Source organism: Thermobia domestica, chromosome 10 (assembly GCF_964235325.1).
Source record: "Thermobia domestica chromosome 10, izTheDome1.hap1.1, whole genome shotgun sequence".
NCBI classification, from domain to species: Eukaryota; Metazoa; Arthropoda; class Insecta; order Zygentoma; family Lepismatidae; genus Thermobia; species Thermobia domestica.
In genome coordinates, this window is record NC_137463.1 from 263,181,253 (window position 1) to 263,198,327 (window position 17,075).

The 17,075-nt window shown below is 35.8% G+C and overlaps 1 protein-coding gene across 1 annotated transcript in view; it reads right to left on the bottom strand.

Annotated features, from left to right (window-relative positions):
* LOC145663184 (pyrokinin-1 receptor-like) overlaps positions 1-17,075 on the bottom strand; it is a 491,125-nt gene that overhangs the window by 22,247 nt on the left and 451,803 nt on the right. Inside the window, exon 2 of the mRNA XM_081729517.1 lies at positions 11,314-11,531. Coding sequence (XP_081585643.1) covers positions 11,314-11,531 — 218 coding nt within the window. The remainder of the gene's footprint in view (positions 1-11,313; positions 11,532-17,075) is intronic.

Below are 17,075 nucleotides of genomic sequence, written 5' to 3' on the forward strand. Positions count from 1 at the left end.
GGAAATAATTTCAATTTCTGTATCTCGCTAAAATCCTACTAATAAACAACCACATTATTATATGTTGTTACCTGCACTATTGCCTGTCTGTAAAATGAACTTTATTTGTTTATTTATATATTTACGAACATAATTCCAGATACAGCTGAACACCAGTTTACAATTAAATATCTATCAAATCTAAGAGGTGAAACATAATGAAATAATAATAACAATAATAATAATAATAATAATAGCAAGAACAACAAAATAACATTATGTAAGTGATAACAAGAAAGTTGACAATAGCTGATGAAACTTTACCATCAAAATGACGTCGCGGTGCAGAGTTACATGCAGCTTCAGAATTAAATAAATTTATGGGTGTATGTGACATTTCGTTATATAGTTTAGGAAGCGTGTAGAACAGAGAAAGCTGAACTATTGAACGTCTAGGTCGTACTGTATGAAAAATATATGTGTTGCGTGTTTGTCTGAAGGGAATCCGGAAATATAATTCTGAGAGTAGCGTTTGTAACAGTGTTTGTAACAGTTCATGTTTTGTCATCACTCGTGTGCAACGTACTCTAACTTCAACCTGTAGGTACACGACTCATATTAAGTTAGTGCTGACAAGGAGCGATAAACTCTGAATCAATCATCAATCAACATCTGACTATAAGATAAAGGCGAGTTTCTTAGATTATATTTAAGAAGATGAAGTCTTTGATTGTGTGACACCTCAACTTCCACATTATACTGATAACATTTCACTACCTTCCGGGAATCCTATACACAATACAACAGTATGTTGTATATTTGTATATTTTACTACTTGTAAATCCTTATTTTATTAGGGCATAAGATATTTTAAAAGATGTACTAGGCTGATTATGAAATTCGAAAAAGAAAAAGAAAAGGAAATATGTTAATTATAATATTCATAACATATAAATAAAATAGATTTTTATTCAACGGAGTTGGCATTTTAATGGCACAATAATTTCAAAGAACCGTTCTAAGTTGGTGCCAAAACACCGATAATAGATTGTATCGTTTAGAAGTAAAGTAAAAACGAGCAACATTGAGCCTGATATTAATTGTACCATCTTAAGAAGTGGCAAGATAATATCTCGAAATATCATGAGTGCTACGGATAGCCAAAATACTGACATGAATTTTCCAGAAAACATGATGGATGGTTTAAAGGGAATATCGGAACAAATTAAGGAACAAGCTCGGCGAAGTGATGAACAGTTTCAACAGATTAAGGATCAAGCTCGGGATCAAGCTCAACAGTTTGAACAGTTAGATAAAAAGATGAATCGACAAGCTCAACAGTTTGAACAGTTAGATAAAAAGATGAATCGACATGCTCAACAGTTTGAACAGTTAGATAAAAAGATGAATCGACAAGCTCAGCAGTTTGAACAGTTAGATAAAAAGATGAATCGACAAGCTCAGCAGTTTGAACAGTTAGATAAAAAGATGAATCGACAAGCTCAACAGTTTGAACAGTTAGACAAAAAGATGAATCGACAAGCTCAACAGTTTGAACAGTTAAATAAAAAGATGAATCGACAAGCTCAGCAGTTTGAACAGTTAGATAAAAAGATGAATCGACAAGCTCAACAGTTTGAACAGTTAGATAAAAAGATAAATCGACAAGCTCAACAGTTTGAACAGTTAGATAAAAAGATGAATCGACAAGCTCAGCAGCTTGAACAGTTAGATAAAAAGATGAATCGACAAGCTCAACAGTTTGAACAGTTAGATAAAAAGATGAATCGACAAGCTCAACAGTTTGAACAGTTAGATAAAAAGATGAATCGACAAGCTCAGCAGTTTGAACAGTTAGATAAAAAGATGAATCTACAATCTCAACATTTTGACGAAAAGTTAGAGCAATTGCAGCAATGTAACGATGGCAAATGGGATCAAATACAACGACAGTTAAATCTGATGAACCAGCAAATTGCAGTCAAATTCGATCACTATGACGAAGAAATGGAAAAGATAGTACAGAGATGCCCCGAGGTTCAGGACTCTGTACACATTATAGAAACAACGGAGAAAGCAAATTTTGAATTCACATTAGTGAAATTTACTGAGTTTTCACAAAAGCATACTGCCGTATTGGTTGGAACAGACTATCCTAACTTTTCTTTTCAGTCGAATATTTTTGAATGTCTTATGGATGCTGTGTGTAATGATGATTTTGGTATGTATCAATGTGCGAAAAGTTACGATCGTTTTCGTCTAGTGAATGCTATTGATTACTTGAACTCACAGTATCATGTTGAGTACATATCATGTCATGATACTAATCCTGAAGATGAAATAATGGTAATAGAATCATATGTACACGACTTTGGTTCATGTAGCAGGAAAAAAGTTGATTCCAGTATTCGTGAAATTCAGAAAGAAAACGTGTGTTCTCACCAATGTTTGTAGTGATTGGCCGATTGAGTTGCATCTATCAAATTGTACAATCCGCGGCAAAAAACCTGCAACATGAGGATGTAAGTTTATTGTGAAACTACGCCTAACAGCACAGGGACTGAACATAACGTCTAAGTGGAACGAATCACGCCAGGATAAACCTCGGCCTCCTCCCGTGCACACTTATTTTGGAGCAAAGGACTTCGTCATTTCACAATAAACTTATATGCTCATGTTGCAGGTTTTCTGCCGCGGATTGTACATTCAACGAAAAGACCAAAATGATGTTAGTAGACAATCCGATGATGCTTTCACAGAACATGATGCAGTGTGTTGGTTTCCACTATCCAAGTGTGATATTGCAAAATTTTGAAAATCCATCGATCGTGCAATACAGTAATAACCTGAACCAAACGAACCTTAATAGAAACTGTGGTAGGACAGATTACCGTGAATATTGTAGAAAGAATAGGTACAGTCACGACATCTCGCCACCAGTAAAACGAATGAGAACCGAACGTAATTTTACCGGTAAGATAACCGAACCTAACGTTAGTAATAACAGTAATAGTGATTGTGTAAATCAACCTAATCCTAGTGTAGTCGTACACCTAAGAAGCATGTAAGCGTTAGATCTAATTTCATTCGATGGGGACTTTGTAGAAATTTCATAGATGGCAAAAATTCTCAAAGTAAGAAACGAAGAACTGTAGAAGTAAATAGTGCAAATGCCGTATTTCTGTTTATGACTTTCAATGTAACTTAAATGAATTCGTTGGTCATGTAACTTAAATTAAAGTTACGGCGTCTGAGAAAACCGTACTCAAATGATTTTTGCTTTATTTCACTTGAAATATCATTATGATTTCGTTTGTTATTCGTATTTTTTATGATGTTAAGAAGACGTTAAGTATTATGTTATGTTCTGATTACTATCATATTTCAATCTTAATCTATATTTTGTTTAACTATATTCTATATTTCATCCTTTCTCGTACAAAGAACAACCATATGAATATCAAAAATACATCTTTTTCAAAACCTTCTTCATGATACCTAAGTAAATAATTATTAACTTGTAACAAGCATTTAATGGACCCGAAAAAGGACTTAAAATCAAATAACTTGCAAATCAAATTTCGAATGTGCCTTATCGTCGTTGAAACGTATAAATAAATGAAGATGATGATAAAATTTAAAATAAATATGATAATAATATTGTTATAAAATTAAATATGATATATATGTATATTTATGTGAATTGTAATTTTCAGGTATACGAGGTGCATTCGAAAACTCGAATGATTAACATGTAAAGGTAAACGGTCCAGAATTCTTTTTCCTTTTATTGAGTAAATAAATAAAAAGGAAAAGTCCGTCGAGTGTCATAATATACAACAGTACGTTGTATATGTGTATATTTTTATTACTTGTAAATCCTTATATTATTAGGGCGTAAAATATTTTAAAACATGTACTAGGCTGATTATGTAATTCAAAGAAGAAAAAGAAAAGGAAATATGTTAATTATAATATCGATATAAAGAGATATTCATATGTTTTATATTTTTTAAATAATAGGATTTTGGAATGTCGTTATCAGGACAACAAGATATAAATAAAATGGATTTTTTATTCAACGGAGTTGGCATTTTAATGGCTCAATAATTTCAAAGAACCGTTCTAACAACCGATCACGTGCATGTGGAGACATACGTTGCACATCGTATAGGACTTTCTATTCTAGAAATTGCTTGATAAATCCAAGTTCTTTGTTCCGTGTCATAGTTTCATTTCGCAAGCAACCTGAAAGTGTATTTTCTTTGATAAAACAGTGGCCGTGTACTGAGATTTATAACGTAAGTAAATACTAACATCAAGTACTGGCAGTTATAGAACTAGTAGTTAGTATTTTAAATAATGTAGTACTATGACGTTGTACGCAAAGTTGAGTTTTGTTGTCTGACACAACACGTTAAGAGTCCAATTCATAGCCCTATAGTGAAACACAATGGAAACATTTCTTTTGCCTGCAAGTGTTATTTGTAATGTAAATTTTGCAGAGTATTTGGAATAAGTGGTGAATTTCTAGAAATTAAATTGCATTTCTTACTTTGGTAGAAGGTGCATCAACCTACTTTTTTGATGGATGTTCGGAGTAATTTTTATATACTTGATTTCAGAAATTGCTTGCAGGTATTGTTGCCCACCAGAGGAAACGAGATGAGAAATAAGTTTTTTTTTCGTCTCGTCTCGTAAAATTTTATCAGAAATCTCGTCTCGTCTCGATTCTCGACATGGTTCTTCTTGCCTCGTTTTGAGAATTTCTCGTCTCGTCTCTTCGCTGTATATAGTTGACCCCCAACTATGCAGCCTACTATAACAGAAGGAAATGAAGTGAAGTGAAATCTTTTAGTTTAACATTCCACGATTATGCATATTAGACTAAGGGAGACGGATGATTTAGACAAGTGAATGACGATGAAAGAATTAGTAAAATGAGAAAGTGCAAGGAAATGGGAGTACCCCGAGAAAACCCATGGAAACCTTGTTGCCCACCACAAACTTACTTGCCAGGGGTCGAACCAAGGACCCCACCCATAATGTGACAGAAGGGCAGACTGAATAACAAAAGAGTCTGATAGGCCATAGTTCTGTAATCACTCCTTTCTTTCCCCACACATACCATTACAAACACATTTTCCCGCTCGTATAAATCCACTGATATAAATCCCGCTCGTATAAACCCACTGATATAAATCCCGCTCGTATAAATCAACTGATATAAATCCCGCTCGTATAAATCCACTGATATAAATCCCGTTCGTATAAACCCACTGATATAAATCCCGCTCGTATAAATCAACTGATATAAATCCCGCTCGTATAAATCCACTGATATAAATCCCGTTCGTATAAACCCACTGATATAAATCCCGCTCGTATAAACCCACTGATATAAATCCCGCTCGTATAAATCCACTGATATAAATCCCGCTCGTATAAACCCACTGATATAAATCCCGCTCGTATAAATCAACTGATATAAATCCCGCTCGTATAAATCCACTGATATAAATCCCGCTCGTATAAATCCACTGATATAAATCCCGCTCGTATAAACCCACTGATATAAATCCCGTTCGTATAAACCCACTGATATAAATCCCGCTCGTATAAATCAACTGATATAAATCCCGCTCGTATAAATCCACTGATATAAATCCCGCTCGTATTAATATTTTCTGACTTCTTATAACAGACCAATAATTTATATATATTTGTTGTTTATTGCGCTGTACGTTTTCTAAAAAAAATACTAGAGAAAAAAGAATTCCAAGAATAGAAATATTGTACACATTTTAATATAAATGTAATAGTGTCTAACTTAAAATAATGTAAACCAGAGGTTTTCAACTTTTCCATTGATGTATTAAAATAAGTTATACGTACCGCCTAGCATCAGATGACATACACAGGATGAGGGTTTGGCGTAGTACAAAACATTAACGTTCACTAATGATTAAACAAATGTAAAAAAGTATCCCTAAAATAGTAAAAACTTAATTTTAAATTTTTGAAAGTGTCCTCGATACATGACTGCTTCTCCTTTGCATAGTCGCGTTTTATGAAAGCCTTACAAGTCGAGTAGATTGCTAAGTAAATATTTGTAATTACACATTTCAGTAACGGAGTTTTTTTCTCTTTTTTTCTTTTAATGAGGCCGGATTGTTCCGAGCTAGATACTCGAGACTTTTGGAACTAGTGTGAACAGTAGTCTTGACATATCAATTTAGTAATAGAGCCAGTAGCTGCCTGTATCTAATAGCAGCATGACACGTATCTCCCTTATTTGGCAACAATGATAACCCATCTTTTGCCCATTTCCTTTCACGTTTTATGCCAATTTGTTAAGTACCATAAAATGGTTTATGTTCTATTTGAAAAACTATATGTTTGCGATGGAATGGCCACATTGTTTTTCAGACACTACTGCTGTGATCTTTGAGACGTGTCCCCCCTTCCGTAGATATCAGGTTACCTGCATGCATTTTACATTTTCTGCCTTTCTGCGGCGTTTCTGGGGTATAATTTGGCATAGCCTCGTCCGGTTACTGTTTGTATATGTATTATACGTAGCGGGTGAACAAGGCATAGTTGCACCGAGTGACTATCACTACGATGATTAGCGATCCACAATTAGTCAGGGTACCAACTTTCATAAATATCTAGCTGTCGCCGTTCCCATACGTCCCTTGTAAGTTAATCGCATGTGACTAATTCATTTAGAGCAGACGGTACCCTGGTTTAGCAACATTTTAGCCACAATAAAACTATATTATGAGAATACAAAGCAATTAATTACCTTTCACCTCATCCAGTCAATTAACTATGAAGCAGTTATTAGTTGAGGCCTCTACAATAGCAGAACTGATACTTAAAGTGAACAGTGGGTGATGAGTAGAAAATTTCCAGTTTTCTAAGGGATACATACAACTGATCGATAAATTATCTTCCCTTATTACAGCATCCTTCTATTGTCGCTAATATTAATTGAATTCTTCTTATTTCTGCCATAAACACATCCCTCAGAAATGAATAAGTTAATTAGAATCCGATTTTGTAACTATTTATAGGTTGTTGTGATGTCAAACCAAAAAGAAAACATTTCGAATATCATATTTCATGTATTTTCATCTTTACAGATTACGCATGCACGCGTCTGGATTTCCGCCACATTTATTATTCTAACCCAGTGTATTGGGGTTATATTAGTTAATCATACCAAAATCAACCAATTAGCTGAACTCCAAGCTGACTCTAAATACCAAAAAGTACATCCGCCTTAGTACAGAGCTAATACGACACTAACTAATCGCGTGATTAACTTTTGATTAACGAATTCTCTCTGAATACACCCCATTATGTCTAAGTAGTGCCAGAACTGTATTTATCTCATGTAATGACTGAAACTCTTGTTTATGTTTCCTTGGATGACACAAAATTATTCATTCTGGTACAGAAGAAATAATAGACCTCAAAGAACATTACTTTAAATTAGCACGTCAAGTACAGAGGGAAATGCACTCAATTAATAATAGGTATTTAACACAACAGGCCTTCTTGTAACTAGAATAATACAATACCATTTGAGATGTTTAACTGACTAGAGTAAGTTATGGAGCACATAATGCATGGCCTTTTTGTTTGTCTTTTGTTCTGAAGTTTCTTGTCAATCTACAGTTCGTTATACAATTCTGTACTGAGTAAGCACTTGTTAATTATTCTGTACTCTGTAAACAATAGTCCCTTTCAATGCAATATTCCTATTACCCTTACCATTATCACTGTTATAAACACTGCAGAGCCGAATGATCGTTTCTTTTTATTTTATTTGTCTGCAAACAAGTAGCACTGAGACTGGTACACCACGTGAAGGAATTTGGCGTGTTATTATTTTCTTAATTAATTGAAATCGAAAGTAGTAATAGATTTCACCACTTTTGGATTTAGAAGAGATATTAGAAATTGAGATGAAATATACTCTTGAGACACTGGATTGATTGCAGAAACTGTTTGTCGCTAGCTATAACCGTTTTTACTCTAGCGATACACGTTAAAACTGAAAATAATTAATTTATTCCAATTTTGTCTCACTCTTCACAGTTTCCTGCCAATATTGTACTTAAGGTTTGCTCTCTCTGTATCAATCATTATGTGGTGTGTAACGATCCCCCACGGGGATAGGATACGAAGATATGTGACTATGCTGTAAGCAGTAACTTCTGGTTAGTACATGGTTTAATTCCAACCATCAAATGTGAATAGAATTTTGGTATTGTAGTTTCAATACCTTTCTGAAATTATATGACATGATGTCAGTAGTTCGGTTGTAAATCCTCGTCTCTGTCGCAAAGGAGTCAATCCATTCTAAGTGATCAAGTATGTGCCGCTCGACCATCTCCAAAAAAAGTCTATTTTTTCATGAATGTTTATCCTAATAAGGGTACTTGAAAAATACAATTAATTATTTTTTACATCTCATGGCGATACAACGGCTGCCTCTATTTTGCTTTTTTTTTCGATTTTAGGCGTTTAGGTTGTTTTGATTATTTCAACATGTATTTGTCCTACCAAATTGAACATTGCTGGACGTCTCCAACTCGTGCAGAGCTAAAACTTTGATCTCTTAACATTTCTACCTAAATCCACTTGAAGGGGGTGAAATCAGGGTCTAGAGCAGCAACATTTTTGGACATTGAAAACATGTTTGTCAAGAGGAAACAACTGACGTAGAGGTCTGAATTTGTGTGTGCATGTAGTCCGTAGTCATAAGTTAATACGCAAAAAATTACAGAACTGTAGCTGCTCCCAAAGGCCTGGAAAAAATCGTAAAGTTGGGGAATTACGCCAATTTAGCATGTTTCACTGTCCAATAAATCTCCAATAAGCCTGGATGAAAAAATCTGAAATTTTGGGAATAGTTTGTCCTTTAGTATACTATAACACACAACAAAGTGCGTTTTGTGTTTTTAAGCAGAAGGGGATCGAAGTATTAAGTAATGACGTCATACTCTAGGACGTGTTTTCTTCATAAATTCAACTGGGAATTTGTTGTTGTGAAGTAAAATAAAGTAGGATGAATGGTTAGTCCAGTCAAGGCTCTCAAGCTCGTTTCTTTCCTCTAGTTGTAACGCTGTCTTGTCACACCCACTGGTGAAGAATCCACCACTATCAGCAGAAGGCGAGGAATATCAAAATGCACACTTGACAAAAACTTCCATAAGTACTCCTTGTTCTTGCTATATCAATGATATTCAATTATGTTTATTCTTGTTTCCGTTGTTCTTTCGTTTGATCTACATTCCCAAATCAGTGAACACTTATATACTCGCAGTGAACACTGACTGCGAAATGTAAATCAAACGAAAGGACAACTGTCTCCTGTGTGAGTTGACAGTTAAAACAAGAATAAACATGATTGAATATCATCGATATAGCAAGGTGATTTTTTTCATCCAAGCCCATTGGAGATATTGGAGAGTGAAACATACTAAATTGGCAAAAATTCCCCAAATTTACGATTTTTTCCAGGCCTTTGGGACCAGCTACAGGTCTATAAATTTTTGTACATTAACTTATGACCCCAGGCTACATGCACACACAAATTCAGACCTCTGTGTCAGTTGTTTCCTCCTCCCAAACATGTTTTCAATGTCCAAAAATGTTGCTACGGTAGGCCCTGGTTTCACTCCCTTCAAGTAGTTTACGAAAAAATGTTGAGAGATCAAAGTTTTAGCTCTGCACGAGTTCGAGACGTTCAGCAATGTTCAATTTGGTAGGACAAATGCATGCTGAGATAATCAACACAACATAAATATCTAAAATCAAATTAAACGCAAAATGGCGGCAGCCGCTGAGTCGCTATGCGATGTTGTAAAAAATAATTAAGTATGGTTTTGATGTATCCTGATGTAGGTTAAACACTCATGAAAAAATTAGATTTTTTGGAAAGATCGAGCGGCAATAGTTCTTTCTTTTCGATCACTTTGTATGGATTAACCCAAAGGGCTCATAGATCAACTCTAAACAGGTCGGTTTATGAACGATAACAACAAACCATGTTAGAAAATTGAGAAATACCAAAAAAATATACTGAACATATCCCTTATTTAACAAGCACACGCCTTGGCTAGTTTCATAATTATCTTTTCCGCCATCTTCAAGAAAACAAATATGAACATCAAAATAAAAATTAAAAAAAAAGAAAAAACTTTCCGATTTTCTGAAGCTCAGGAATGTAGACAGTCAATATTTAGTGCTCAGGTTTACAGCAGTTTCGATGAAAGTTTGGTTGGTGGTTAGCTGAGATTCAAGGGGCGAACACTCCTCGCACGATTAACTCTGTCTATCCGATCCGAGTTTCTAGATTCATACGCAATCACTACAGAAATTACACGACAGGGGCCACGAGGTTCAATGGTAGAGCGTTCCACTCTAGGGCACGGGATCCTTGGTTCGATCCTAGCTCGCACCAAGTGAGCTATGTCGTGGACAAGCACCACGTGTGTGGGTATTCTTGGAGTTGTTCCGTTCCCTCCCACTTTCTTCATTCCACCATTTCATTCACTTCTCATCATCACCGCCTCTTTTAGCCTAGCTGGCATAATCGTGGAACGTAAAACTTAAAAGATTAAAAAATACACCACTGCCAAAGTACAAACAATCAAAACCCATCATTTACTTAAGAGTCTTCATCCCGGCGAAATTAAAATACCGCTAATTTTACAGTAATTATGTGATATCTTCAAATAGATCAAAGATAATCGAAATGTGGAACAAGAGCGCCCTAGACAATATTATTTTGCATGGGAAACCGTTATCACGACTCACTTATCTGCTTTAGATTTCGAGCTATTTTGAAAATCGGCATTTATTTTCGCGTTTCTAAACAGCTGAAAACGGAAAGCCGCTAGGTGACTTGTGATAACGGTACCTCACACAAAATAATATTGTCTAGGGTGCTCTTGTTCCATATTTCAATTATCTTTTATCTATTTGAAGATATCACATAATTACTGTAAAATTAGCGGTATTTTAATTTCGCCGGGATGAAGACTCTTAATACTCTGTCCTTACCATTACTCTCTTTCTTCTTCTGGAAGTGTTATTCTTAATTCATTTATATATTTTCTCCGGTCAAGTATATGACTCCCCCTCTTTTACCCTCTCAACGGATGTCACCTCAAGTTCCAGCACACAGAAACCTTCATCACATTACTAAAATCAGAACTTTTAATAAAAAATTTTACCCCCTCATCAAGGTAGGACTGTTAAAATAACATTGTAATACGCATATATGGCAGCTGGATGAACATTGTAGAATTGTACCTTGAATGCCTCCCTGAATTTGTGTGACATGATGTGGTAGAGAATGGGGTTGATAGTAGTGGAGACGTAGTACAGGATACCAGAGATGTAAGTGACGATCTCGTAGATCTTCAGCATGTAGCGCTTTGGACGATGATGCGTCTTCGCCGAGTAGATAGCCACCAACCGCTGAGCGTGGAACGGAGCCCAACAAATGAAGAACGCTACCACTACAGCAACTGCAAAGAAAGAATTGGAAAACTGTGGTGATATCTTTGTCCTTAATGGGTTGTAAATAATAATGACATTCAATGATTAGGCTTAATTTGTTACAATGGAACAAAAGAAGAAAAACTCATGGTATTTACATTCTAATTACTTGCAAATATAATGTCATGACATTAGCAAACATCAATGACCATAACGTCGCAATGCCATGACCATAATGACCATAATGTAACACTAGCATAGAACCATTGAATAAGGATATGAAACTTAACTATAAATTTTAATTATAAATTTTGAATAAAGACGAGCAAAACTATTTAATCGTTTCCTATCAAGCAACGATCGTAATATTTACATATGTCAATTTTGACGATCATTTTGCTTTAGTAGACGAATATCTCTCATATTTTAACACATACAAACTTTTTTCTTGCTTTACCTGCAGTTTGGACAGGTATTAAATTGGTGCTGCCATGAGGTGCCACCTGGGATACACAATGCGAACTTGGTAGTTTATGATTATTCTCATATATCTCTCATGCGTGTAACACTTTTGAAACTATAACCTTTTGGAAGTACGTGAATCATTTATAGAAGTCTTATACTGTAAATTTTTGTTTAACATGTATACGGATTTTAATTATATGATAGTTTGTCCTAGTGTTATCTTGAAAAAATAAGTTTAAGGGATTTAGGATTTTAGGATTTAGATTTCTGGACTTTCGGTATCTATGGCCATGTTAGCTTCTCACGTATGAGGGATGATGTCCCTCGGCGTGCACACTATCCGGGAAAAGGGAAGGCAGGAAGCGGTCTAGCACCTGTATGTTAGGTAACATCTTGGCATTTGTCTGGTGTGAATCAGCAAAACCCAGAAAAACTTCATTCAGGCTGGCCAGCCTGAAAAACCTTTTACATTTTGTCGACCTAGTGCCCCCCGCGCGAGCGTTAGAAACTACGCTATGCGGGGCAGAAAAATACTTTTCTGTTATGATCACAACATTCTTAATAGTAGGGTATTAAGGAGCAGGTGATAAAATGTCATTTCTTTAATTTCCATGTTACAAACTTTTTGTTTTTAAGATTTTCATCAATTATAAAGGTAACCTACAAAGTTCTGTCGCTTTTTCACCCAATACCTTCGAACATCGATATGTCACCTAAGACGTATCTGGAAGATCGAAAATAGGTCCCATTAATATCGACGACCCTCTGACAACCTTCTGAAAGGCTATTGATTCCATTGTGGTAGAACTTGGAGGGCCGTGAAGCGAAGGAAGTATCAAGTGCATTTTGAAACTCTACTAGGAATTTGAACTGGCACCCTATAAGGCGATTGTCCAAGGAATAGAATGCAATATCCGGGAGTATGGCGGATGCAATAATGTTTCCCATCCAAGGCGTAGTATGGTGTCCCAGGTCATCCTAGTCACATGGGTTTTAGCGTTGTCCTGTAACAGAAGGATCATTTTGCGATTCAAAAGAGCTGCCTCCAGAATTTTGAGTTCTCCTTCAACACGTATCAACTGCTGACAGTACACAGTTCATTGATGCTCTGGCCAGCTGATAGCAGTTCCCGATGCACGATGGACGATGCCGCGAGCAGTCTACGAAACACACAGGAGGACCTTTTCCCGGTGCAGTAATAGTGTTGGCTGTTTTGGAACCGGTTCACGGGATATTAACCAAAGACGACGCGCTGTGAAGCTTCGTACAGGACTCACTTCTCACCACATGTCAACATCCTGTCCAGAAATGGCTTCTTTCTCAGACGAGACAGCAAAGAAACAGGTGTCTGCTCGCGTTGCCTTCTGGGCCCATCATGTCAAATCATGTTGGACCCATCGACCCAACTTGTAGTGCTTCCCAATTTTGATGGAGGTGCTGCCGAATGGTTTCTTCACTCAAACTGAATTGTACTCAAACTTCCTCATATGTCTGGCCACCCCTTCGCCTCAATTGCTGCCTGAAGATCTTCATTTTGTACATGTGTTGGTGTTCTGGCACGTGGTGGGTCTTTGAGTGTCCTGTCACCGTCCTTAAACTTATTAAACTACTGCTGCACTGTCCGAGTAGTCAAGACATCACTAAAAGCCTGACAGCAGCGCCCTTTGACCCCAGTTTGAACTCGTACAGCATACACGTCCTTATGACGCTCTGTGGAGATCCCGTGTTCACTCTGTCCTTACACAAGTCCACGGTGTAACTGAACTGCCACAACCAGGAAGTATGTTGGGTATATCCACACCAACAACTTTCCTTCGCCTTAACTCCATTCGCATTCAACTCACAGTGTGAGTGCCAATGGAACACAGACCTCCACAGAAAGCGACGGAACTTTCTTGGTTACCTTTATAGTTTAGACGTTGCAAGTTCGTTTTAAAATAAAGGATCTACCTTGTATATGACATGTGTATTTATCATATTTGCATAGTTTATGTCCAAGTAAACACTGCTGCATATTGTTCCAATTATAAAATAATATGCACGCACACACATATATATAATAGTCATAATTAGAGTCTGTCAGAAAAATGTATGCACTGTTTAAGAAGAACCTATATATTATATTTCTTAATTACATTTATTAATATTTTCAATCATGTTACATACTTTCAAGTAAGTCCTTGCCACATACCTACATACCTTATTCAGTCTATGTAAAAACTCTTAAATATAATTTTTAATTAAGAGAGACTTTGAATTCGAACCTGCATTGATTATGGTATTTTGAAATTAAAAGAGTATTTCTATTAAATGAAAACATTTCTGCTTTTTGACAGAAATCTTATTTCAACATTTATATTTTGAATATTTATATTTTTGTTATGTTCTGTTTGTTTTTCTTTCATTTTTTGTCACGAAGAGCTGATTTTATAGTCTTTACTAGGTTCTATTTGTATATTTGCATTTCTTATTGGAGAAATTAATACAAATATATCTCTTACTTGTGTTTTTTCATGTTCGTGATGTTAATTGCATATTTATTTTATTTTTCTTTTTGTTGTGTGTTTCAATATTTATAAAGCTGGTAATTATGCAAGCCTATTCTTTCCCGTAATATGTGTCCAATAAATAAATAGATAAATAAATAAACAAATAAATGAATAAATAAATAAAAGTAAGCATATGTTTACATTAGATATTCAAAATATTGGCTGTTGGCAGCCAAACACCTAACAGAACTACGAACGCTCAATGTAAGAATGGAGACCGATGCACGCTCCTCTGTAATCTGGCAAAGGCTCCGGAGCGTGCGCGGGTTACTTCGATACACTTCATCTTTCAGTTTCTCACAAGAAGAAGTCCATGGGGGTGAGATCTGGCGAACGGAGAAGGAACTCAATGAGCCTGTCTTCGTCCAATCCAATGTCCTTGGAGGTTATCATCCAAGCGTGTTCCTGCCATTTTCTTATCTCAGTAACCGTGCTGACAGTACCGACATCTGTTGAGCGAAAAACCGTACTACAACATAATTTTAACTAAAAACAATTGACATTACCGACATCTGTTGGGCAAAAAACCATACTACGACATACTTGAATTTCAGAACAATTGTCAATGCTAGTATTCTAATACAGGATGAGAAAGAGTATATACATTTTTCTGACGGACTCTGTATATTTTAATTTCCTATAAAGTTACACTTAAGAAATTTACAAAATCTTCTTACATTAAAATTTAGACTAGGTAAAAGATTACGGAACGTATTATTTATATCAATCCTTTTCTATTCCTTATGATGTCTTTTTGTATCTTGGGAGTAATCAGAGATGATTATTGTGGTCTGATTTTTAATTTTCATCCTGAATAGTGAATTACTTGTGATGACTTTAAAAAGGTTCGTGATAATAATAGTAGAAGAAAATATATAAAAAAAAGAAAACGGAATGGTGAACCGAAATAAGATAGAGTAATCAGACGAAACATCTGAAGGTTATCTTTAATGTTCTCTTGAAGAAAGGAAGAAAGATTAAATAAAGGCTTTTAAATTTAGAGGAAGAAAGAAATCTCAGATAAAAGAAATTCTCTGGATGAGGGTAAAAAGAAGAAGGTCCAAGAAAAAGGCGGAAATAACTAAGAAAGGCAACCTCGTCATTTCTCAAACTCTAATCTCATTCAAAAATATAAAAGCTCTGAGAAGAAAATGGAATTGGAACAATTTTGCACTACGTAAGTTGATGCTTTTACAGCACGAAATATAACAATCTGAAGTGTTTAGTCTTATGCTTCTAACGTTTTTATTCACACTTTATCCTCGTATTTCTGCCTTTGTGATACTACAATACCGCATAAAACTCATTCTACCTACTAGTATTCATGATGTTATTTCAAATATGCTTCACTGAAATCTTCACATTCTTTCCAACGACTTATATAGGATTTCATAGGGGGCATACACAGTGCTCGAAGTAAAACAAGGGCAGAGACGGAATGTTTTATCATGATTTTGACTCGACATACCGGCTATCTACCTAAATACAGTAATTGTATTTTGCTTTAAAAAAAATTGCATTTCTACGGGGGCAGGGGCGCGGAGTAGCTTTGCCCCCGCCCCCAACATTCTGAGCAAAATAAAACGAATACCTCCTTATGCCTTATTATGGAGAATTATACACGAAAATATATAGATCTTTTTATTGCATAAACTATATTTTTCCTCTCGTAAATACCGGACTCAGTTATGTAATTCTTCATCATTGTAGACACAAAAGAAATCCTGGGGGCCGCGGTGGCTCAGTGGTAAAGCGTTTACCTCTGGTGCTTAAGGTCCCGGGTTCGATTCCAGCCCCTGTCAAGTGAACTTTATGGTGGACAAACACCGTGTGCGTGGGTTTTCTCAGGGTTCTCCCGTTTCCTCCCACTTTCTTCATTCCACCATTTTTCATTCATTAGGCTACTCATCATCACCGTCTCCTTTAGCCTAACCGGCATAATCGTAGGACGTAAAACTCGAAGATTTCATTTCATTTTCAAAAGAAGTCCTGACGAAACCTTCCGATTTTAGTTTAAACCAGTCGCCTTAATACACTAACTTTTGTTTGGATTGGACCGATTGCATATTCCTTTCTGCAATGTGACTCGAATCTGCATCTTTGCAGAGGAACAAAAGGTGAACTTGTTTGTAGACATCTTATTTTAAAAACAAAAGGTGGGAAAAAGATAAACAAAAACGTCGGTTTCGGCGTTAGAAATTATTTCTACATAAAAAATAAATTTTTTGACCTGAAAAGCAATTCCTTAATTACTATGTATAAAATGGTTTTATTACAGGTATATTAGCATCTACTTTCCAGTGATGGTATGTCTTGAGTACTGAAACACCAGCTACGGTACCGGTATGCTTTTATCATTGAAAAACCAGAGGCGCTATGGCATACCACTGCATACCGTGGCACTTCGACCACTACTCATATAGAAGAAATGAAATGGACGTAAAAACAGTGCAGAAACCTTTAAGTTGTGCTGTTGAAACAGTAATGTATGATGTGTCTGTTTCAAAGTATCGTACAAAATCTTATAGTCGTCTATTCTGCGAAGGCTGTACTATAGTA